This window comes from Eurypyga helias, unplaced genomic scaffold (assembly GCF_000690775.1).
Source record: "Eurypyga helias isolate BGI_N326 unplaced genomic scaffold, ASM69077v1 scaffold12501, whole genome shotgun sequence".
Lineage (NCBI taxonomy): Eukaryota > Metazoa > Chordata > Aves > Eurypygiformes > Eurypygidae > Eurypyga > Eurypyga helias.
In genome coordinates this window covers 5,893-30,683 of record NW_010232831.1, presented here as the reverse complement: position 1 = coordinate 30,683, position 24,791 = coordinate 5,893, and the positions used below count along the sequence as shown (strand labels likewise).

The 24,791-nt window shown below is 40.7% G+C and overlaps 1 protein-coding gene across 1 annotated transcript in view; it reads left to right on the top strand.

Moving 5' to 3' along the window:
* Window positions 1-24,791, top strand: part of SRPK2 (SRSF protein kinase 2) — a 93,181-nt gene that overhangs the window by 63,204 nt on the left and 5,186 nt on the right. The window contains exons 7-14 of the mRNA XM_010161528.1: window positions 2,343-2,508; window positions 4,593-4,618; window positions 5,955-6,201; window positions 7,168-7,656; window positions 11,616-11,716; window positions 11,809-11,916; window positions 22,606-22,675; window positions 23,939-24,031. Of these exons, the coding sequence (XP_010159830.1) occupies window positions 2,343-2,508; window positions 4,593-4,618; window positions 5,955-6,201; window positions 7,168-7,656; window positions 11,616-11,716; window positions 11,809-11,916; window positions 22,606-22,675; window positions 23,939-24,031 (1,300 nt within the window). The remainder of the gene's footprint in view (window positions 1-2,342; window positions 2,509-4,592; window positions 4,619-5,954; window positions 6,202-7,167; window positions 7,657-11,615; window positions 11,717-11,808; window positions 11,917-22,605; window positions 22,676-23,938; window positions 24,032-24,791) is intronic.

Sequence of the window (24,791 nt, the reverse complement as noted above, 5' to 3'; positions counted from 1 at the left end):
AAAGGGAATATTTATTAGAAACTGCAAATTATAAGTTTCTTTATGTGAAACTAACCATGTGCATTTTATAAGGGGCAAAAATACAGCCTTCTAATTTACATTTTTGGTTGTAGTAACAGGATCTGTCATAATTCTTTAGTCACAATACATTACCCATGTCATTCTTTTCCTTTTTCAGTGGACAAATAAATAGAAACCAGGAGTGTTTTCCCTGTTCTCCATCATATCAGAGCATGGTGCATAGCCTGTCCATGTAGTATGCTGGTTTATTCCTTACTGGCTTTGTGGTAAAATGTACTTCCAGTTTTTAGGATGAAGCAGTCTGATCCTCGTTTTAAGACAGCTAAGAACATTCTTTCTAATTATAAAAATCTAGCAGAATGGTCCTTATGGTAAGTCATGGAACTGATTTGGATTCTGAAGAATATGTTCTCTCCTTTTTTTTCCTCCCAAAAAAAGCTCTTGAGACAAATTAAAGACAAAACTGTCACCCTAACACTGTTACTTAAAAAGGGGAAAGGCTATGTTTTTGAAGTGGGAGATAACGAATCTAGTTTCACAAAAATTCCACTTCTGCATATTGCAATGGAACAGATATTTTTTTCTTCTCAGTGTTTATGGCTTTCAGTGTACTCTGGAATCTTTTTTTTTTTAGTTGGCCTCAGAATAACAGACATTCAGTGGTAATTTGTAAGATGGTCTGCAATGTAGTGGGAGAGGAAAGAGTATTATAATCCATCTTTATGTTGCTGATGCTGTTAAGGCCTCCCTTAAAATCTGAACTCACTTAACCACTCCCTACCTTCCCAGTATAAACCAGTCTTTCTTTAACTTTTCCAACTTAGAGACATACTGTATGTTCTTTCAGCTCCTTTGGCAAGTAGTCAAGCATATTTTGGATCTTCAGGGACAAACACTCAGGTTATGAAGAGCGCAGCAGTTTTTAAGTGCACCATTAGCACTGACGCTGAGACCTGCTCAAGTGTACACACTTTTTTATATAGGCATATAAAGCAGTCTCCTCAGAATGGTTGCTGTTCTAACCCAGCTCCAGAACTGGAGGAAGCAGAGCCACGCAATCGAGCAGTTTCTAGGATGCATTAGCCTGAGTGTAAATACCACATGCACGCTGCTGCCTGCCTTCTCAGCTCAGGACTGGGTGGTGGATTAATGTCTTTGTGTTCTGTTAATGGCAGTTTGAACCAACACATACTCCTATTAGAGTTCACTCTAGCTAGTTATGGCTTAAAGCATCCTGAGAGGAAGGAGCTTGCTAACATATTTATGAAATACATAGAATGGTGGGATGTTCTTGTACCTGGAGCTCCTGAGTCTGGAGGTCTGTTCCTGCTGTAGAACAAGCATTCTCTAAAAATGGAAAGAAGTCTCTTAAGTGGGGTCAGCTAGGTTTCTGCAGGTGTTTTTTTTCTTGGTGACTTTTTTTTATGATATTTATGTACATTATCATAGCAATAGCTTGGTTTATGCTGTTGTATTCTGTGCTGGATAATTGTGATAATTGACTTCCATAGTTTATTATACCTAGGTCTTACCTAAAACATTTGTAAAATCATACAAACTATTGTATTCCTGTTCCAATCAGAATTTGAGCAATTTTTTCATTTTGTAAAAACTATGTGCTAATTTTTGACCCAGAATGCATTTTTAAGACTTTGGATAAGCAGGTTTGATGAGCTAGCAGAATTTAGTCTACAGATAGTATGAAAGACTAGTGGAAAAATACATGTGACAAATACAGGTGGGCAAATCCTTATGCAATGTCTTGGTCACATTAAAAGCTGAATTACTGTTGGCACTCTAAGGATAACTATAGTTAACATTTCACCCCAGCGACATATTTACCTTTTTGCTTTTTTTAATAATCAGTTGTAAGATGGTTATTCACAGACCAGACTTCTGTTATAGTATGTAATACTCGCAGTGTTGTGGGTTTTGGGGTTGGTTTTTTTTTTCCCCCCAATAACTTACCTTTTAGACAATGGACCAGTGAGGATCAGCTTTTCTGACTGAGCAGCCAAATTCCTTTTTCAGAGGAAGATGTATCAAGTTTTTTTTTTCTTACACATGTGCAGATCAACTGAAGAGCGCTTGGGAAATGGAAGTCTGAGAGCAGGTTGCTGTTATCAAGACAGTTCATCCAGCCAGCGTCTTACTCACGAAAGTCTCAATAATGGGGTTTATGAGCTAAATAAATTATCCTGTCAGGCCACGTACGGACTGCAGGCAATCGATTGAACATCTCTGTACTACTAATAAATACATTTAGCTGGGTCTGGGTAATTGAAATAAATTTAAAAAAAACCAAACCCTTTTGTAATTAGGTACTTCAAGGTCTAGATTATCTACACAGCAAGTGCAAGATCATTCATACGGATATAAAGCCAGAAAACATTTTGATGTGTGTGGATGATGCCTATGTTCGTAGAATGGCTGCTGAAGCTACCGAGTGGCAGAAAGCTGGTGCTCCTCCCCCCTCTGGCTCAGCAGGTATGATAGTATATTTAAATCAGTGTAGTAAAGTTCCATAGTATATTAATGCTAACAATATTAATTTTAATGAAAATTAACATTTTAAACAATTGCATGTGAAAAAAGTGTGTCTAGTTAATTTTTATTCATGCTCTGGAAACTACCAGGGAAATGCTTTCTTTTCAGTTTTGCATGTTCAAGTTTTCAGGGTCCCCAAATACACACAGAGATTTATTGGTTTAAACTTAACTCTCTTCCCAGCCTGCGAGTTTTAATGGCTGGGTTTTAACTGCACTAGAGCCTTGCACCTCTAATATTGACAGTAATCGATAATCTCGTCTAAATTATGTGTCTAGTTCCATTACAGTTTAATCAGTGTCCTTGTGAAATTATCTGCCTTCTCATCAGTTGTAACTCTACTCTCAGAATGCAGTGGAAAGGCTTAGAGTCCATAGTTTTTCACCCTTGAAAATGGAATTTATTGTGCCTAACCAAATTTGTGATAAGCCCTTCTCCCTAGCACTGTATGTGAACTGTTTTATGTTAAACTTGCCAAGCGTTTAGATAGGAGCTGCACACTAGGTTTAGTTAGGGGAAACCAAGGTAAAGTTCCCAGCACCCAGTAAAGACAAACAAGGAGGAAGTGTGGCTTTTCTAGTGATCTTTATTAGCATGGTTGCTCTTTATATGGCAGTCGAGCCCATGGAGTGGGTAGTGGAGAAATAGTAACATTTGAATACCTTTGTAATATTGTCAGAAAATATATCACAGATTAAAATCTCTGAGGTATAATAAAAATACCTGTTATATGAGGAACAAATACTGTGGTCAAAATGCATAAATATTTCACAGTATTATATATGTTAACATGCAAAACTTTATGAATCATGAATATATTGTATTGAATTTTACATAATGTGTAATCACATAGCCCAAGACTTTGTTATTTGTGTGGGAAGTAACTTGATTTTGTTCATGCAGTCTTTATATTGCTTCCTGACATTAAAATAAATATTATTTTGAGGAATATATTGGTGGCGTTCTTATCACACTTTGTTCTTAGCAAATTGTGATTAGATCTGTGGCTCTGCACAGAAGCTGAAGATGTGTTCCTTCACAGCATCTCAAGAGCAGGTTCTGCATTATTTCCCTTTTTAGAGCAGTGATGGTACTCAAGTTTAAGAATATTTTTGAAAACCTTGCCCTTTCAGGGGCATTCAGGGCTTTTTTTCCCCTTAACTTGCTGACAGAATCTGAACCTAGAGAAGAACTCTCAAATCTCAGCAGTCTCCATTATTTATTTTGCATTTGTTAATTGCCGTAGGCCTGTGTGTCTGAAGGAGTCGCTGAGAGGTTCTCCTCTGTGCAGTTCCTCTTTCTCTTTTCAGTTCTGCCTTGCCTCTGTCTCCCGTATTGGGATATTTCTAGTGGTTTTGATTATTTGGGGAGTAAGGAGGTGGGTGTTGTGGCTTGTATTGCTGTTCTGTGCATTGTCACAGGTAGGGTGGTAATCTCATCAGACGTAGTCATTGATGAAGAGATTTCCAGGTTCTTACTGTTACCCCTTCTGTATCAGCTTAGGGACAGCTTCTGAGAGATGCTGAGGAAGAGGTCCGTGCTGGAGATGCTTCATCTGTGGTGATGTGTTTTTTGCCATAGGCACTTTCCAGTCCTAGCAATCAAACCACCTTGTTTCAGATGAAGGAAACATGAATATTCGACTTTCCTATCTGTACCTGCTCAGTCAGATGACTACTTATATTGTCTGTGACAACTCTGCGATCACTTAATGTTTTCTGTCCACTCCTTACTGATTCAGACTTTCCTTTCTGACTTTTGTTAACTCTCCACCAACCACAGCAGCACAGTTCAATTTCTGTGAACAGAAATTGATGCTAGCTCCTTCTAAATCCAGATGCTTTTATGGAGCAATGAACTGTTTTCAGGTAGCAGGTGCTTGCAAACAGACTGGGTTAAAAAAAAAAAAAAAATCATCACCGCCTTATATTTAGTTAAGAATATTCTTACATTATTTCTACTATTTTCTGCATTTATAGAGTTGTTTTTGTAAAAATATATCTTTAACTTTTTTTTCTTTTTAGTGAGTACAGCTCCACAACAAAAGCCCGTAAGTATTGTTATATAATTCAAATTAACTACCTTATTTTCTATGTTGCTGTAGCTGTTAGTAGCTATTATACTGTTGGTAGTCTCTACCCTTTTTAAAAGCTTCCTTTGAATAAAGCTTTTATCTTTCAAACAACACTTTTCTATTAATGTCTTTGGCCTTACCAGTTTTAAGCACGGTATTTCTCTGATGGTAACTCTCATAGACTTACGATTCTGTAGCTGTGTCAGAGGAAGTTAAGCATTGCCATTTTCATCTCTCAATAATCCATTCCATTCGAACCCTGACAAAAATGGGGGCATGTGCTGAACATCATACACTGCAGATAGCTTAAGGACTTCAAGGCCTAAATCATTAATGGCCTTAAAGGACAGGGGTTTATGAGGTTTGAAAGATCTTTTTGCCATATACTGACAGCAAATAACCACTTACAATACAGCTGTTCAAGAATATCTAAGGCCAAACCTGCTTTCTACGTCCGTGTGTGCAGAACATACGTAATTTCAGTGGTCATACAACATGGCTGAAAATGAATTGGGTTGTCAAATTAACCGTCTTTTTTTGACTGCCCCGTGACTTCCTTTGAAGATAACAGGATTTACAGATAAACCTTTGAGAAAATAGTATTTCCTTGTGTTCCTTCTAGTTTATTTTTGAATTATATGAGGATTTCTTACTGTGATATCTAAACAGTGAATGAAAACTGGATAGGCCTCTTTTATCAGATGGTAAAAATAGAAGTCAGAATCAAAGTGTTTTAATCCTAGCTCAGATATGTTAATTTTTCTTCTCCTTGTTATTGTACCTGAGTTCTGCAGTCCTTATGTTATATAAAATGTGAATTTTTTTTGTAATGGCCATCTGTTGTTTGTGATTCATATGTTTTGGGCCAGAATTGAATAATAAAATTGCTTTCCATTCTCAGGGAAATAGCAGAACAACACAGAATGTATTTAAAATTCTTTATCGTTTTCAGTAATATCATCTGTTGTTCTAGATTGAAGTGTAAGATTATTGTGCCTAGTCAAGATTATAGGAGCATAGGAATTTTACTCTGGCATTTTAGCTGTATTTTCTCTTGTATCTAATAAATAACCATGTAAAAACATGTATAACTATGTAAAATTTTGATAGCTTTTTTTTGCTTCATATAACTGTACATGATTCTTGATTTGAAGTAAAATGGAAAATATATTTACTATATTAATATATATATTTACTGTATTAATTGTCATCCAGTATTTTCAGATAAAAAGTAAATATCCTGCAAGTGAATTTGGTGTGAGATGCCTTGAGAATAATTAAGGGGTTTTGTTTGTTTATATTAATAATTCAGGTTGGAAAAATATCCAAAAACAAAAAGAAAAAACTGAAGAAGAAACAGAAGAGACAAGCTGAGCTGTTAGAAAAACGCCTGCAGGAAATAGAAGAACTAGAGCGAGAAGCCGAAAGGAAAAAAATAGAAGAAAATGTAACCTCAGCTGTACCATCAAATGAACAGGAAGATGAGTACCACCCAGAGGTGAAACTAAAAACAGCTGATATAGAAGAGGTAGTAGATGAAGAACCTGGAAATGATGATGGTTAGTATTACTTGCTTGTATTGACCCTGAGTTTCCTTTTTCAGAGGGGAACATAATTGCAGCATTGCATCTGGTGCAATGAACAAAATGTCCAAACTGTCCTAGATAATTGTTTCATTTTCTCCTGTAGGTAAAATCATAACTAGAAAGTCTAAAAAAGGAAAAGAAAAGCCAAACCTACTATAGAAGGGAAAAAAACACATCAGCAGCAGTGTAGCTATCAAATCCCACAAAAGAACACATAGAAAATGCAACAGAACAGTCAGTTGTCATCCCACATTAAGTAGCATGACCTAGAATCTTGGCGAGATAGAAGAAAAATAAGCTGAATTGGTGTTCTATAATGTTACTGTAGTTGGTCATTGCTGCTTTCCCCTTTTCTTGTTATAATGTTTGTTGCAGTGATCTGTCAGGTAATAATAATTGCAGCTTCTTCACTAAAATTATTAAAATGTCTTGTTAAAATTCTTGTTTAGTCCTGGTGATTTGGAGCATAATTGTTATGGTCTAGCTCCATTCTGCCTTCCCTGGTTTTCCTGTCAACTCTCTCCAGTTCTGATAAAAAATGTACCTAAAGAGACTGTTGGTTTGGTTTGGTTTGGTTGTGCTCTTACTGTAGATTTTCTTACTGATACGATGACTCCCTGTTTGACATGGATTGAGTTACGGATCTGTAAGGCTTACTTTCAAGACCTCACGTATCTTCCCTTCATAACATCCTTCTCTTCTGAGTCGTTCTGTCCTGAACCACTTCCAATTGCTTTTTTCCTCCAACATCTTTATTAGTTCTTTCTTTTGCCTTTAATTTAGATTTTAAGATCCTTGCATATTTCAGTGATACTCAGTGTTTCGTTGTTGAGATGTCAGAAGTCAGGCAGTTACTGAAGACTTAAAAATTATGAATGCCTACTTTAAAAATGGTATATTGATATATGATCTAATGTGTTGTTCATTGAAATTTTTCAGGTGAAGCAGATGATCAGGATGAAAAAGAAGACACCGAGAAGGAAAACACTGAAAAAGATGATGACGTTGAGCAGGAACTTGTCAACACTGACCCTACAGACCCTAAGTGGATAGAATCCCCCAAAACAAATGGCCATATAGTGAATGGCCCATTCCTATTGGAACAACAGATTGAAGATGAAGATGAGGAAGAGGAAGAATGTCCAAATCCAGAGGAGTATAATCTTGATGAGCCAAATGCAAAAAGTGATTACTCTTATAGCAGTTCCTATGAACAGTTTAACGGTGAATTGCCAAATGGACGTCATAAAATTCCTGAGTCACAGTTCTCAGAATTTTCAGCCTCAGTGTTCTCTGGGGCTTTAGAGTCTGTAGCTTGTGGTTCTGCTGTTTCTGAAGGATCAACTGTAACAGAAAGAGAGGAGAGCAGCCCATCTCACGACAGGAGCAGAACAGTTTCAGCTTCAAGCACTGGGGATTTGCCAAAAAGTAAGTATGCCTTTTAGTGAACCCTTTTTTCATTGCTGGCTGATCTCATCTTCTTGATTTCATCTACGCTGAAGATTTGGCTCATTGAATCATACATCATGTGAATGCAAAAATCTCAGTTATGATTATTTAAATTTAGTATTTCATCTTAGAAGACTTTTGGCAAAATGGCAGAACAGATATCTAAAAATAGGGCAGAGGCTTTTGAGATAGTTTGGTCCCAAAACATTCTGGTGAATTTTGACCTCCTAGGAGCAGGTTTTAAGGAAAAAGCAAATGTATTAGCTGTGAATGGCTTTTAGAAGTAGAGGCGGAGGAAAAACACTTCTGCTTTGAGTTGATGGAAGGCTTCTGTCTAGTAGCATGGGTGTGTGTTATGTTAAAAAAAGGAGATAAGTAAATAGAATAGAAAGGCAGTGGTTTGGTTAAGAAAAAGTTGTAATAGTCTCATTAGAGGCAGTAGCTTAGCTAATCTTGTTTTAAGTAAATTGGACGATTTTTCTTGCATTCAAACCTAGGAGTTTGATAGATGCAGCTTGGAACACAGTTCAAAAGCAATCTTGTGAAACTCAAACAAATCAACCATCTTAAATTTTAAGAAGTGTAGTTGGTAGGTTTTTTAATGCTCTAGAGCTTGTTTTTAAGCATATTAGATAAGTTATTGTAGATGAAATATTCACATTGACAGGTCAGGCTACACAGGAAAGGAAAAAAGAGGTTTATAGTTGTAATTAAGCACTATTACCATAGCTAAAGGGCAGAAGGTGATCATGAGATCATATAACCTGGCCTGCTTTTATAACAGTCCAGTAATACACCGTCTATTAAGCCCAGTAACCTTTATGTTTGGCTCAAAACATAGTTTCCAGAAAGATACCTGCTCTTGATTTGGACAAATTAAATGATGAAAAACCTAGTGTGTTTGAAGTGTATTCCACTGGCCAGTGCTCAGAATTGTTTCAGAAGAATTGTAGCAGATCTGGATTTCTCTGGCTGCAGCTTCTAGTGATTGCTTCTTAATCATAGGATGGTTTGGAAGGGATCTTAAAGACCATCTAGTTCCAACCCCCCTGCCATGGGCAGGGACACCTTCCACTAGACCAGGTTGCTCAAAGCCTCAGCCAGCCTGGCCTCCTTAGATCTATTTTATTATTGTTATTATTTTATTTCTTGTTAGGTCTTTTCTCAGTCATACCAAAAGTTTTGTAATATGCTGTGTTTTCATGCATTAATGGTTCTTCTCTGTTTCAAATGGTTCCTCTTTTAAGCTTTTGTTAAAACTCAACAAGATGAATCTTTGTCTCTATAAGGCGTGTTGCCAACCCTCAACTCATTGTGGGTTTTCTATATTTAGCGTGGGTTTGGACATTTAAATTCTGGCCAACAGAACTGCTCAGATCCAAACCTTTTGCCTGTAAATCCCATTTATTGAAGACATGGAAGGTGAACTCTTGGTGTCACTGCAAAGAGCTGGATTTTTGCCATTGAATTAAATAGCTCCAGGGTATTACACATAGGTTTTATTTATAGTGCCAGTGGCTAAGTGATAAATATATGGGTTTCAACTTTATTAAAGAAAATACTAAGGGACTAAATCTGTAAGCGGATAGAAGAAAATGAGATAGCTTAGGAAGATCACCAAAACTGCATCAACATTCTGCTAGATGAAGTTTCTAAATTTAAGAGATGTATTGCAAAAACGCAGTCATATGTATTTTTTGGTATAAGACTTTAGAAGAGCAGTTCACAGCTTATTACAGAGACTGACACGTAAGGTAATCTGCAAGTAGGCAAGAAATATGAAATAAAATACAACTGAGTTAGAGCTGTATTTCTGGAAGATGTCAAGATCCAGGCAAGTAAGTCTTCCACTCCATCTCCTTATGCTCAGTAGTCCCTGAAACAATTTACAGGAGGTTCCTAGGTGCCTGGGAGCCTCTTCCTTTGTGCTGCTGGCAGTAAGTATATAGGCAGAAAACCCCTACTGCTGTTTTCCTGGGATGATGTGTAAAATAGTCATGACTTAAGAGGATAAAGCTGTTTTTGTCATCATGGCTACTAAGTTTTTATCTTTTCCAAGTTTTCATTGCATGACCAAATGCCCTTAAGATAGATCTATTAATTTCCTCATGACTCTCCTCCTCATTCCAGTGTTTGAATGTTTACTAAGAATACGATCACGCTGAGACTGTGAGAAGAGGAGGTGATATTTCTCAGTTTTACGGAACTAGGACACACAAAAGTGGAAGTCAGAAATGCTCACTAATTTTGGGCTCAGGTTGAGCTCCTTTAGATGCTTTTTTGAGAGGACTTACTAAAAAGTACTCTCCTTTTGACTTCACTGTCAGTTGAGAATGATCCATGTTTGTCACATTCGAGTCCAAGGTCTTGTGTTCATCTTTCGGAAAATGCAGGCCATAAACCTTGAGTTCCTGAGGAAAACACAAAAGTGGAGGCACTTGCCTATTACCTTGTCAGGTCCCTATGTTACAAGAAGGTTGGAGATAGCTGTTTTCTGATGTCATATTTCAGATGTCTTACTGATGAGGCTTTTTTCTCCCCTTCATTCCGCTTTATTTACTGCAGTCACAGATCCACAGAGCGGTAGGGGTTGGAAGGGACCTCTGGAGATCATCTAGTCCAACCCCCTGCCAGAGCAGGATCACCTAGGGTAGATCACAAGACATGTGGGAAGGATTTATCTAGCACTATCTATTTTTTTTAAATTTTTTTCATTGCCAGGGCTGCTGAATTGATTGCAAGCTTATTCTCTCAGTGTATTTTTACTTTTATGCCCTATATTGGTGCTTTTTTAAAACCTGAGTCTTGGACTCCGTTTCAGCTTTTTCAGAGGACTCTTTTGTGTAGGTCACTGCTCCTTCTGTCTTCTGCTGTTTAGTCCTGTCTTTTCTTCTCTCCCCTAGTAGATCCTGCCACTTTCTTTTCTGCTTGGCCAGTAATTCAGTGCCCTTAATGGCCCATTCAGGCTTGCTGTTCCAGCAGTTGAAGATCCTCGTGGGATTTTGGTCACTCCTGACTCACCATCAGACATTCTGTATTTTTTCTCCTTGTACTCTGTCTGGTGAATTTTCCAATTCTTACGCCAGTTTTAATGGATCTTTATTTCCCCATTGGCATATAATGTACTTCTTTCTGATTACCACTTTACGATTTAGTAGCTTTGGGACAAAGAAACTGAGATCAGTCCTATGCTGCTATGTGATTTGTATCTGGTTGTGTCTTCCATGTTCCAGTCATTCTGCTTTCTTTCCAGTGCAGTTTAGGAGCTAGCAAGTGGTTCATCAAAACAAAAGCAGAGTTAGGGTCCTCAGTGTCCCAAGAGCCTCTAAAGATTGCAGGATTAATTAAAAGTCTGCTTTTTAGTCTGGAACGTACTCAAAGCGGATCAGGCCTTCAAAGAACTTGGATTCAGGGCTGAATTAGCTGTGAAATGGGTGACAGTCCCCTAGGCTCTCAAATTACCCACATTTTGGTGAGTCTTTTTCCTTTTGGGATATTAAAAAAAAAAAAAGGAAACTAGCCGTATTTTATTTACCTGAGCCAAGGGTGGGAGTGCAGAATTTATTTTGTGAACCAGACTGGTCCAAGAACATATCTTTCATGTGGAGTTCTCTGAGTGTGAGTTTTAACATTTTCTGTTTGACTCTGTTCTTGGAAACATATGCAAATTTTTTGCTTAGAAACTCCTCTGGATATTCTAATAATAGTCATTTGGCAGTTAAAGAATGCAAAAAATTTGCACTTCAAATATGTAAGGATATTTAGAAATCAAGGTAAGAAATCCTATTTATGTTGCTTTAATTTCTCCTAACATTCAGCAAATGATTTTGATGTCTTCAATTTATTACAAAACTGGATGAAGTGTCAAGGCAGAACTGTTCAGCGATAATGAGTAATATGCTGAAAATACTAACTATTCTGCATTTTGCTTGTGTTAGCAAAAACTCGTGCTGCTGACTTACTGGTGAATCCGCTGGACCCCAGAAATGCAGATAAAATCAGAGTTAAAATTGCTGACCTGGGGAATGCCTGCTGGGTGGTAAGTACATCATTCTAGGTCTTCAGCCTTCACTGTTTAGAACAGGCCTTTTTATTGTTCTGTTTCCATTGATGTGGTTCTTTCTGTTTTAGCACAAACACTTCACAGAAGACATCCAGACAAGACAGTATAGATCCATAGAGGTTTTAATAGGAGCAGGTTACAGTACACCTGCTGACATCTGGAGTACAGCATGTATGGTAAGAACAATACAGTATGTATTTTACAAGAACGAACCTCCTAAAAACAGTTGTTTGTTTAGTGAGGGAACCTGGTGAGGATGGTTCTGACATTCTGACACAAATACATAATCATAAATTATGTTGTATCAGACAGCTGCTGCTGATTTTCCCCCTTTATTTCAATCATTTATTTCTCGAGCATTCTTCATCAAAAGGAAGTATTTCTGCTTTTCATTTGATGCATTTTAAACTTGCAGTCAAAACCATGCAAGTTTGGAGGGGAATATCTGTATATTTTAAGTGACAAAATCTAATTGAAATAGTACAACTGCATGTTTTCTTCCTCTGTCAGACTCCATGCAACTGTTTGCTGTGTTTCCATTCCTTTTTCTTGCATAAAGTAGCAAAACAGTGAAATACTTACATTTCTTGACAAGTGCAGTGAAAACATTCATCGGATTAGGCTTGCAAATCACAGCTTTAGGTTCTAAACTTCGAAGAGAGGAATTTAGTTTATTAGTAAAATACGTGGTAACATTCTGTAGAAATAGCTTTAACACTAAAACTGAAATTACAGATTTCTAAAAATTGTTAAAGAAGAGAAGAAGTAAAAACTTAATCACTTAACTTTCTGAAAGGCTTATTCTGTTTGCAGGGTCTCTTTGGGGACAAATAAGCTACAGGCATCTTCTCATTAAAGATAATTTTTGGAAATATCTTTGTCTATTTTAAAAGTGAAAACTTATTCAAATTTTTATATTTTACAAATACATGTCTGAAAAGAGTAAGTGTGTGAGGAGGAGGAGAAGACTCAAATACTAGACACAGTTTGCAGGCGTGGGTGATGAGAAGAATTGCAGAGCTCAGAGGGAGAGGAGGAGGATCGAAAGGAACATAAAATCCTACAGATATTATAAGCTCAGCAAGCCATGTGTTGGGAGGAACTAACCCATAAGCATAATGGCAAGTATGTATTCTCTGGAGTTTAATACTAGCTCTTGCTTTAGTACACAGAAAAGAACATCCATTTCCAAATTTGCCTTTCCATTTGGGGGCAAAATGTAGAATTTTTCTATTAGATTGAAAACAAAGCATAGAAAATATTCCACAGGTTTGATCCTTAGTTCTTGGAATGATTCTTCTCTTAACTAATTAAAAAAATGGCTATAGAGACTTTCCATTCCTTTTACCTGTTACTTTGTAAACCTCAGTTGAACTTGATACCCTTTGATGCTATTGAACATCTTGTATTTGTCTTCTTGCAAGGTTGTACTTACCCCTTGCTAATTTTTATATAAAAATCTTGTAGCTAAAGCCACATAAAAAAGGCTGAAATCTATCTGGGATTGTGTTGGAAGAAAGTAGGGTACTTACTAGTAATATCACACCTAGGGAAAATAATATTCTTAGGATACTTGGGGTTGTCCAGCCCCTTACACTTAAATTCTTTTCCATGTTGTATAAGCATTACTGCTTTCTTCATGGAGGTCCTGTCTCAGACTCAAGTGGGAAAAAAAAGCCTAAAGCATCTCTGCCACTAGGGTTATCTTAACTCAGATTCACAAATATTTGTGAAATTTCAGTATTTTAATGAGAAAATTATTCTTCTGCTTTTTTGTTATGTAAGCTTTAACGATAGTAATCTATTTAAGGCAGAAACATTGGAATGCTGTCTTCTGCCAGAGACTTGGGGTTTTTCCCCTTAAAAAATGCTGTAGAAATTTTATGATCTTACAGCACTGAGTTATGATAGTTGAATTCAGCTGTCATTGTATAGTTGTGTAAAAAATAGAGATCAGTCTCTCTAGCTCACCCCAAAAATTCAGCGTTTTAAACCCCCTCAGGATCTGCTGTCATTCTGTGTGGTTGAGAAAATGGGTCAGAGCACTGTGAATGCTGATCCCTATCAGATGGAAAACAGCTCTGAGGAAGGGATTGACTTGAAGACTTTAATGGCTCTTTCTGCAGAGGACTTGTAACAGAGACTAACAGCCAGGGAAACATTCCTGATATGGAACTGCAAACTCCCAATTAACTTATTTAGGCTTTCTTTGGAAATCATGATCTAATTCTCTCCAGTCCCTAAAGCAGGAGCTGTAGGTGGTGTTTATTTTCAGCCAAAATACAGCTCAGATACCCCATTAGCCATGTTGTCCAAGACTCTCAGAGGAGAGCAAGGAGACCTCTTTGTTGTGTTGCTTTGCTTGTACAAGTCCAAAGTCATTCGGGACGTCTTTGGAAGCAGTACTATGCGCAGTGAGTGGTCCAGCAGCATTGCCATGACCTTTTCCTTGGCTTTGCCCACACCTGAAGTGGTGTCTTACCAGCTGACTGTATAGATTGCATATGGTATTTCTTATTTATGCTTTTTAAAGAATAATTTTTAAAAAGTTTGTCATGTAAGGGGTAGCTATATGTTACTGAGTGTCAGAACTACTGTGTTTGTGAAGGGGTAGGCAATGTGCGGTGTGGCTTTGCAGTGGGAGCCACGTTACTGAATTACAGATCCCATCCTTCATTCCGATCATGATTGTGACTTTGAGCTTTGTCTCAATTTCTCTACTGAATGATAACATACGCATTACAGGTGTGTGCCTAATATGAATGATGTGAATCGACATGAATGCAGGTATAGTGAGGTAGTATCAAAGCACAGATGAGACGTTATGCTATTTAAAACCCTTGCTCACTAATGGATTGCTGAGCTAGTTCTCTGAATCTGCTCTGAATGAGGGTTCAAAATCTTCTGACCTTATTTGGATGGAATTGTGCAGATACATCTTGTAGATCTCTCTGTACCCACAGCCTTCACATGGGAGGTTTCTGACCGCTGTGCTCACAGAGACTGGTCCAGGTGTGCTCTTCACTCCTCCATCGGTGTAGCTCTTGCTGACAGAAGACCAGCTGCTTCAGAGTCATGCTCAGGTTCTTCACCTCAGTGGGTGTTGTCTTCAGTTTCACCGCGTTGCTGCCGATCTCTCCTGAAAGGACTCGCTCACAGGTAGTCCAGGGCACCGCTTGGTAGCAAGCAGCACACGTGAAGACCGCTCAGCTTGCAAAACGGAAAAGATTCTCCATGTGTTATGGAGAATGTTACGGAGTCATCCGCTACTGTGTCAGAGATTCTAGAGCATGTCTCTCAAAAAAATCACAATAAAACCAGGCCTTTCTTTGAATTAATTTAGGGACCATATGGTTTCTGTGTCAGAGGTTTATGTGCACATAAACCGCATCCGTCTCTTCATGTCTCGTGGATTTTATGAAGGACCACTTAGAATACTTGGGACCAGGATTCACCTGGTGACTTAACATGGTCTTGTGCTTTATGGATCTCCATTTGAGCCTGAGGTTTTTCACTGCCCTTTGCTTGCTCATGAAATAACCTTTCTCACTGGGAATAGCATGGACTAGGAGAGTAGCAGAGCTACTGGTTCTTGTATTGGCTTGTATTTATGGTGTAAACTGTTAAGCACAGAGGTTGTGTTTTATCACAACAGCAGCAGACTTTCTTCTTCCATCATATCATGTGCTCATCAGTTTTACTTAGTCTTTAATAATGAGGATGGAGATGATGTTGATGATGTTTTTAAACAAAAGCCTCTGATAATGGTGCTCTGAGCATGCAAAGCATCTGTGTTCATGTGAGCACGACAGTTTTCAGAATACACCCCCCTCATGAATCTGGCTGTTAGGGCATGGTATGGTGTGTCTACATGGAGTCCTCTCCTCACCTGGGCTCTGCTAACATGGATTGGTTTTGTCTGGCCAACAGCTCCATGGTTTTGATGCAGTTTCCAGCAAAGAATGGTTCTGTTTTCTTTGTGTTGTCTTTAGTATGGAAGTAGCCAGAGATTCTGGTCAGAGTACTTCTGCTGTAAGTGTATATAAACAGAGCCACGTAAGGACTCCACCAAATAGCAAAAGAGGGAGAAGAAACTCGGTGCTGATAACCTTACAGTTCTGTTTCTTTTGGTGTTACGTCAGTAAGTAGCATTGTGAGACAGTAGCCTGCGAGCTGAATTTTCTAATCCTACATGATTCGGTGTGGCCCAGCTCTTGTGCCTCAAACCTCTTCAGATCAGACTGAAAGGGCAAGAGAAGCAGTATCCTCAGGCCAGTACCAGTCCTCTGCTCTGGTGATCTGAGTATCAGTCTCTTTGAGAGGAAAAAAACACAAAAGGCGGGTGAAAAAGAGGACGATGCCTCTTTGGAGGAGGCTTGTATTCGGTGCACGTGTGGTGCGCTGTGAAGCTGATGGAAGAAGGTAGATGCCAGTGGTCTTTTCCAGGCTGTGACAGGCTTGTTCGCTTGTCCTGTGCTCAGCAAAGAGTGCGACAAAGTGTGACTTCCCGGACTTCAGTGATCCAGGTCTGAGTGACTATTGCTGTCATTTGCTGGCCATTTGTAAGTTTTGCTAAGGAAATTGCCCAGTGTCCTTTCTTTTCCTTTCAACAGTGTGGCCTATTTAAGTGGGATACTCAGCTGCTCTCATGGAAAGCTAGACACTGGAAATCTGTCACCACATTTATTAAATTCTAGAAAATTCTGTGTTCCCTCGCTGTACTGAGTTTTAATTCTGCCAACAGGGAGGTGCATCTCTCATTTTCATGCAAAAAAAGGAACAGATTTGGAGCCAGCAGTGCCTTTGACAGGATTGAAACCACCCTTGATCATTTAATTTTATCAGGCTGAATTTCCACATTTCCAGTATTGAGAGGGTTGCTTTCTGTGGGGCAGAAACTGAACAGGCACTGCATGATTTAGCATTTCCTAAATCTCAAAAACCGTGGAGCACAGTACTCCACTGTTGCTGCCAAGAAATCCTGGCAAGATAAGGGAGTTAGTACAGGCAGAGGGCATCCCTTTGTATTGCTCCTGGAAATGACTGCAAGCACCATGTTTCCACTGCTTTTCCTTATTTATGCTCTTTGGACTGGAGACAAGAAAAGCACCTGAAATGATGAGTCTCATCATCTGACTTTTGTTATTCGTTATGTACAGTCTTGTTTGAGCTGCAGGGAGGAGATGACTATGTCACAAGCTAGGACATTAGCAAGACTATGTTTTTAACACTTATCTGAGGTGGCTTTTGTGGTGACTTGTGATTCCTGAAATACCTTTTTTATATAATAAGAACTATTTTTTTTGGAAGTCAGAGAAGGAGAAAATTGTACTTGTTGTTTTTTCTACCCAGAGTGAATACAGACGATGAAAGAAAATACTGCTGGGATGAGAGGGGCAGGCAAACAGCTTTCAAAATGAGGGAGATGCCGCTACAAGGCAAGCAAGCTTACAGGGCTGTTGTTTATTATGAACATTTCTATACGTGAGAGAACTCGGAGGGACAGAATGAGGAATGAGCAGAATATAGTAACTTCTGAAGTTAAAATTACACCTACAAGTAAGTGCTTGTAGTTCAGCCCTCAGTTTGCTTCTTTGCTTGATGTCCTCTAACGTGGGGTGGAGAGGTAATTGTCCTTAACTACTCTTCCTCTGTTGTAAGCAGGGAAGAAATGATCGTGTCTCCATGGGATCATGAGTATCATCGTGCTAGTATGTGCGAGTGGCACATAGCAAAGGTGTGATGACAAGCCTCAGTCTGCACAGAAGCAGTATTTTGAGGAAAAATGGAAAATCAAAAATCTGGTTGAGAGAAAACTTCAAGTCACTATGCACATATTTTTCAGTAGGCAGATAGAGTACAAAATGCTGTTATTAATCACTGTGCACCCTTTTTGAAGGTGGTGGGTGGACAACCTGAAACATTCAAAAGAAAATGATTTTCCAAAGAAACTGACTTTCCAAAGCAACCAGTCAGAATGCGCGTGATTCCGAGGTCGGGGTACAGCAAGTAACAGAAGCCAGTTTCCTTTTCAAGCAGCCCATGCATGTCTGTGTTTGGTGTATCTGGCCTTTCTTACCAAGCACTAACCATGCTAAATGCATTTTGTATTCTTTCCATCACCTGGCTCCTCAGAGGGAGGTGTCCCTGGGAGAACAAACTGTCAGCTGGTGTGCGTATCTCAAAAAGCTTTCTGGTCTTGTTTCCATGCTCCTACTTACCTGTAGAATGGCGTTCTTAAAGCTAAGCCTATTTTTAAAGCAGTTACAATCTTCTCATTCACAGCTCTTCATTTCAGTTGAGGCAGAGAAACTCGGGCCAAGAGCTGGATCTCGTCTGTCAGAATAATAATTCTGGCCTATAGCTTGCTGTCCTTTTTCAGCTGGGGCTTCATAGGAGGAATTCAGGGAGGCTTGTGCAGTCCAAATGAATTGTTCTTCCAGTCCTCTCCCAGACAGCTTTCCCTGGGCATGAATCCATTTTCAGTCACCAGATTGAGTACACAGCTGTCACTGTGAAAAAGTAGCTATTTCCAATTGTGTGATTAGACATGGATCCATAATACACGATAGCGATGCCAACAGTTTGGTATTGTGATAGGTTGATGTACAGTCACGTGGCAGGAAAGGAATCGGAGCCTCTCCAGAGCCTACAAAAGCAGCAGTGTGACCATTTCTATGAAAGGTTCTCCATCTGCAGATGGAGAAAGGCAGTCTAGACTGTTTTTCTGCGATAACGTTAGGAAAGTGGTGAGTAGCAATTGGCAGTACAGTCAGTCAGGGTGGATGAATGCCTTGGGCTTTTGTGCCATATGTTGATTGTGCTGTTACCTCATTTGTTATCACCATATAATAATGGAAAAGCTGATTTATGTTGAGGTAAATGTCAACATTAAGTAAAAAAGATCATGGTATTTCAAAGTGGGAGTTTCTGTCAAGAAGCTAGTTCTTGTAAATGGATACTTTCAAAGGGAAAGTAAAAAAATACGGATGATCTGTATTTGCAGCATCATAGAAATAATAGCCAAATTCACAGAATCAGTGAGGTTGGAAAAGATCTCTAAGATCATCTACTCCAACCATCAAGCCAACACTACCATGCCCACTAGACCTTGTCCTCAGGTGCCACATCTTCACGCTCCTTGAACACCTCCAGGGATGGTGACTCCACCACTTCCCAGGGCAGCCTGTTCCAATGCCTGACCACTCTTTCAGTAAAGTTTTTCCCAATTTCTAATCTAAACCTTCCCTGATGCAACTTGAGGCCGTTTCCACTTGTCCTGTCACCAGTTACCTGGGAGAACAGAGCAGCACCCGCCTCCCTACAGCCTCCTTTCAGGGAGCTGTAGAGAGCGATCAGGTCTCCCCTCAGCCTCCTTTTCTTTAGGCTAAACAACCCATCAGCTGCTCCTCGTAAGACTTATTCTCCAGACCCTCCCCCAGCTTTGTCGCCCTTCTCTGGACACACTCCAGCATCTCTGTGTCCCCCTTGTAGTGAGGGGCCCACTAGGTTGAAAGAGCTCTCTAATAGCCTACCTCCTCCGTGAACCGGGGTTAACGTCAGGGTTAGGTGAGGTTACTCAGAGCATCATCCTGGTGAGGTGCACGTACCCGTCAGCCTTTCTGAGCCGCCTGTCCCAGTGCTCAGCCAGTCGCACCGAAGAATGTTTTCCCTCTCACGCAGTTGGCATTTCCCATCTTGCTGCTCGTGTCTGTTCCCTGTTCTCCTTCCGTTGAGAAGAGTGTGTCTTGGCCGCCTCTCTTACTGCACTTCCAGGCAGCAGAGTGCAGCGATTAAATCGTCCCTTCTCCAGCCTGAACCAACTCAGCCCCACCAGCCTCTCCTCCTGCATCCTCTGCTCAGCCCCCTGACATCTTAGGGGTCCTCCCTGGTCTTTCACCGGTTTGGCAGGCTCTCTCATACTGGTGGCCCCGAACTCTTCACAGGTCTCCAGATGCAGATGAGTGCTGGGGAGGGGGGAAGTCACTTCCCACCATAACAACCTACTTGGTACTTGCAGCCCGCTGTGTGGTTAGCCTTCGTTATCTCGAGCGTGCGCTGCTGGCCAGGGTTTGACTTGCTGTCCCTCGGGGCTTCCACCTCTGGATTTTATCACACAGCGTCATTGGCTTGAGACTGGGTGGTTGTACATACCTACACCTGGGTGCAAGGTGTCGATCAGTACTGAACGGTGCTGGGGAAGTCCAGAGCAGCACGGCAGTGCCAGACTCTAGTCCTGAGTGCCAGCAGCAGGGAGCTCTGCCTCAGGTGGCACTGACGCACTACAGGGACTGCACATGCTTCCTGGGCACCGCACCTTTGGACGTGAGCTTACAGAGCAGAACAACTGACTGATACAATCCAGAGGTGTCATTGTCCTCCTTACGGCTATTTACCTGCTTATTAATGCAGGTTTATGCTGATTCTTCTACTTTATGGTAAAACCTAGATCAGGGATTTATTGTTTGGTTTTTTTTTTAAATGAGGCCAAATAATTTTGTTGTGCTATGAAGCCAGTCCATTCTACAGGTACCTAGGAACCTCCTACCAGGTTGCTACAGATGAGCCTGTGAGACATTCTCCTGCCTGGATGCTAAGAAGTATTACTGCAGGTATTGATGGCAGCCCCCAAAAGGCAAGGCTGTCTCTGGGCTGTCGCTGCGTGCATCTGAGTCGCAGGTTTCTTCCCTCTCGGTGCAGAGTCCTTTGAGGAGAGTCAGGAAATCAAACGTCTGAGGCGCTGTGGCCTCAGCCCGTGCTGGGCATGGAGTCAGAGCTATACAAACAGGAAAAAAGAAGCAGCAGCATTTTGAAAAGCTTTAGTTTTTCTTCAGCAAAAGGGTGGTATAAATATCCCAAATCTATGAGCATTTGCAGCTCTTATTATATACAAACAGCTCTAAAACCCCATGTTCTGGTCCCACGTAGACATACTGAGCCATTAATACTTCATTTTTTGGGACAGAAGCTGGATTCTTTTGTACTCTACCTTTCTGCCTAAATTCAGCTGCATTTCTGTTGTTCTCCAGGATCTCTGTTAAATAGCAGTGAGTTTCTTAACGCTGTAAGAAATTGGGTCCATCAGCTTGTGTTCTTCTAGGAAATCTGTTCCAGCTCTTCCAGTGAATGTATTCCCATGAGATACAGAAGGGGGCACTTGGGGCTTCTCAGTCTCATCTCATGAGAATAACAGTATTTTCCATGTTGTGTTCAGAGATCCCTACCTGTGATCTCTTCTGTCTAAATATTGCTTCAGTTTAAATACCCAGTAATTTATGACGTCCTTCACGATTTTTTTAAGCTGTAACATGAAAACTCTCCATCTTGAGCTGAGAGTAGAACAAGAAGAAAAGCAAATGACTGTTTATTAGTGGTAATGACTTTAGAAATTTAGGGCCTGTTCGTAGGGTCGACAGACATGTCAACAAGAGGCATTCTTGCTTTCTTGGCTGCGATTGCAATGAATTATTTTGGCTATAGCCCTTGTGTGTGATTGCAATGAATTATTTTGGCTAAAGCCCACTTGGATGACACTGCAGTTCACAGTTTGAGAAAGCCAAGTGCCCATAAATAGGCTGAATTTATAGGTGATTTAACAACTCCACACTATGAATTGGAACAGGAAAGTGTGTATTTTCAGGAGACAAACATTTTGTGGTAAATGTTCTGACAGAGCGAAATCCCCTCCTAGAGCTGTGCCAGTGAGTTCTGCCTGACTTTTGGAATGATTTTCTGGATCAGATGCTTTCCCTGGTCCTGGAGGTGGAAAACAGTTTGATGTTTCAAACCACCTGGAAAGAATTAGATTCCTGTGGCTGCTTGGGTAATTGGTGATCCAGAGCGGAAAGAGAACAGTTTAACAAAGCAGGCGTAGGTGAATCCATGTTTGTACTTTGCAGCTTTTCATATGCATTATCCACCTACAGAGAAGCTCGGCCCTGGCCTAACGCCGGGTTAGCGTCCTGTCAAAGTGTTGTGGTGGCCTGAAGGGACCAGTCGTCACAGTGTCAGCTCTGGATTCCTGTGTCAATGTCAGTCTCAGTATTTTGCCCCATGGTTGGAGCATTTACTTTGATAGCTGCTGATTCAGCAAAAATACCTTTCTGAAAACTGTCCCAGACTGAGTCATGAAGGAAGCTTACCCTGTTTGCTAGTTTCAGGTGATTAATTACAGCTATAAAAGGATTTTATTTCTAATTCTGACTTTATTATTTCAGTCCCCGACATGCAGTCTGACAGCTAATTAGCCTTCAGGTACAAGGGTAGCTCTTTATTTTATATTTCGACATACCCCTCTCTCAGCTTCATTACCTTACACATATTTAACGTGTCAGACAGCATGTTGGTATGTCAAAACATGTTTAAGGTCAGCTTACACTGATGCCCCCTTCCCCCCCCCGAGCAGCCGATCCCTTCTCCACAGCCAGATGCTGTTCCCTGCCTCCCGCCACCAGGAACCGGCGCCAAGCTGTGCCACGCGACCGCCACGCTCCCTGGTCAGGCGGCGGAGCTCCAGGGGTGCTGGGGGGGAGACACCGCAGTGCCACACTCCTTGTCCGTCTCCTTCGTCCGTCCTGGCTGGGCAGGCAGAAACGCCTGGGTTCGGGCGTGCTGCCTGTCGCCCAGCGTCCGGCGCCTGGTCCGGCGGGTGTGCTGGGGGCTGCAGGTGGGGCTCTCTCCGGGGCCGGGGCTCGCTGCGGTGGTCCCCAGGTAAGTGGCCGCTCCTCAGTCTCAGATCCAGTTGGAGGCCTTTGGCTTTGACTGTTAATTGCACCCTGGTTCTGAGACAGTTGTGATGTTTTGCTGACATCTTAAGATCAAACCCAGTATTTCTGAAACACCCATAAATGTCTGTTATGTTGTAGGCTTTTGAGCTAGCGACTGGAGATTATTTGTTTGAACCACACTCTGGTGAAGACTATTCCAGGGATGAAGGTATGAATCTCGAGATCTTACATGAGTTTCTGTACGTTTTCACACTCCTCTTAAATTTCCAGTGAGCTTACAGCAGGGTTAAGTTTTGTATTTGAGTGAACTGTTCATACACACTGTTTTCAGAATATAAATACGATTTTTTTTTTTTTAGTTTTAAGTTCCATCACTAGCAATGGGTGGGCAAAAACTCCTTTCTGCAGATACTCATCTACTTAACAACTGCCTGAAGGAATTAAACTGCCCTTCTTGTAAGATTGCATATGTGTGGAAACCTGATTGAGAATAACAAACGTTTTCGTTTAGAAAAGAAACGACAAATTTGAACTTTATGGTTTTCTCTTTTTGTAAGAGTGACACTGAAATAATGTTTACATTGTGTATTTTTATCTGCGTTAGGCAATTACTAATTTTTTTTTTTTAAATCAGAATTAACTCCTGCTTCCATCTGTATATCTGTCCATTTTCATGCTTGTTTGCTTGTAAATGCTCTTTGCAGTGGTAATGTGGGCATCATTCAGTGTTCCTAAATGCTACTAATGATGCCAGAGCTCTGCTGGTCCTGGAAACCTCTGCATGGATTTGCTGCAAACATTGTTGATTTGAAACTATTTCTGATTTTTTACTAATTCCAGTTTCTTTCCTCTTCTTTTTTATCCCATCCTTTCCCTGCCCCTTCCACTCCCGTATCCTTTTTTTCTCTCCCTCATAGACCACATAGCACACATCATAGAGCTGCTAGGCAATATCCCAAGGCACTTTGCTCTATCTGGAAAATATTCTCGGGAATTCTTCAATCGCAGAGGTAGTACCTCTTCTTTTTGAAAGGTGCCGTGATGCAGACAGAAGTGGAATTGCTGTTGCTGGTTGTAGCATGGCCCACTGAGGAGCGTCTCCTGAAACCACCCAATCAAAATTTCTTTTTGAAAAGAAAAATGAAATGGTTTGAAAAACCCAAAATACACAGGAATCTGTGACAAAATTCTTCTATTTTTTTTTTAAGCTAAACTTCCTGAAAAATGTCTATTGGTACATTTTAAATTACACAGCAAAACTTGTTTGTAGCAGCTAATACTCAAATGTCGTTCCCAGGAGGGAGTTTTGCTGAAAACACCTTTCCAAACTGCCCGCTGAGCGTGTGCACGTGTCCTTTTTACCAGGATCAATCTATTTCTGTCTGTACCGGGCCGGTGTTAGTGTGTGCATGCACTGTACTGATTAAACTGTTGTATGTTTCTGTTTTGCTGGCAATGTTCTCCAATGCAGACCACATAGCATTGATCATTGAACTGCTGGGAAAAATCCCTCGAAAATACGCTATGTTGGGGAAATATTCCAAGGAGTTTTTCACCAAAAAAGGTAACGGTATTTATGCAACACTAATTTAAAGCATAATACTATCCAAAAGGAGAATATGTTCATTTACGGGTACTGAAGAAAATAGATCCCATTTAAATGGAGAGCTCTTATTGAAGAAGAATTTTGGTGTAAACTTGGCTTTCTGAGGAAACAAGTCGCAGTACTCAATATTTCATTTAAAATTCATTTTTGGGATGTACTCAACAAAGTGTGGATGTTAACAAATGTCCGTGTGAATCTGTTGTCCAATGTTCGTGTAAATGTGGGGAGTCAAGCGACGCGCAGCGTGTAACATGGTGGGAGATCGTCTGTCAGCTACTTCTGGTCATACGTAGTGGTCCAGCAGATGCTGCTGCTGAGGAATAACCGAGGTGGAAGGGGATCCCGGGGCAGTAGAGGCAGCTGCGTGCAGTCAGTCCTCAGGCGCTCACGCGGAGATGGCTGCGTGACGGCGGCGGAGGAGGCCGCTCCGCTGTGCGCCACTTGCAACGCCCCGCGTTACCGTAATGCCCGAGCGCCACAGCCGACGCCTCAGTCGGGCGTTGTGCGGCCCCACTGAGGTTACCCCCTCGTCAGTCGCTACAAGCGAGTGCGTAATCTGGGCAAACGCGCCGGGCCTTACGGTTCTTCCCTCGCCTTGTGCTTCGCCTTGGCTCAGGCTGCTCCTTAGGACAGGTTTGTGACACCTGAGGGAACATGGCGGCGCATCGAGTGCCTTTCATCCCCTTGGCGTGCGAGACAGCACTGTGTGGCGTCGAGG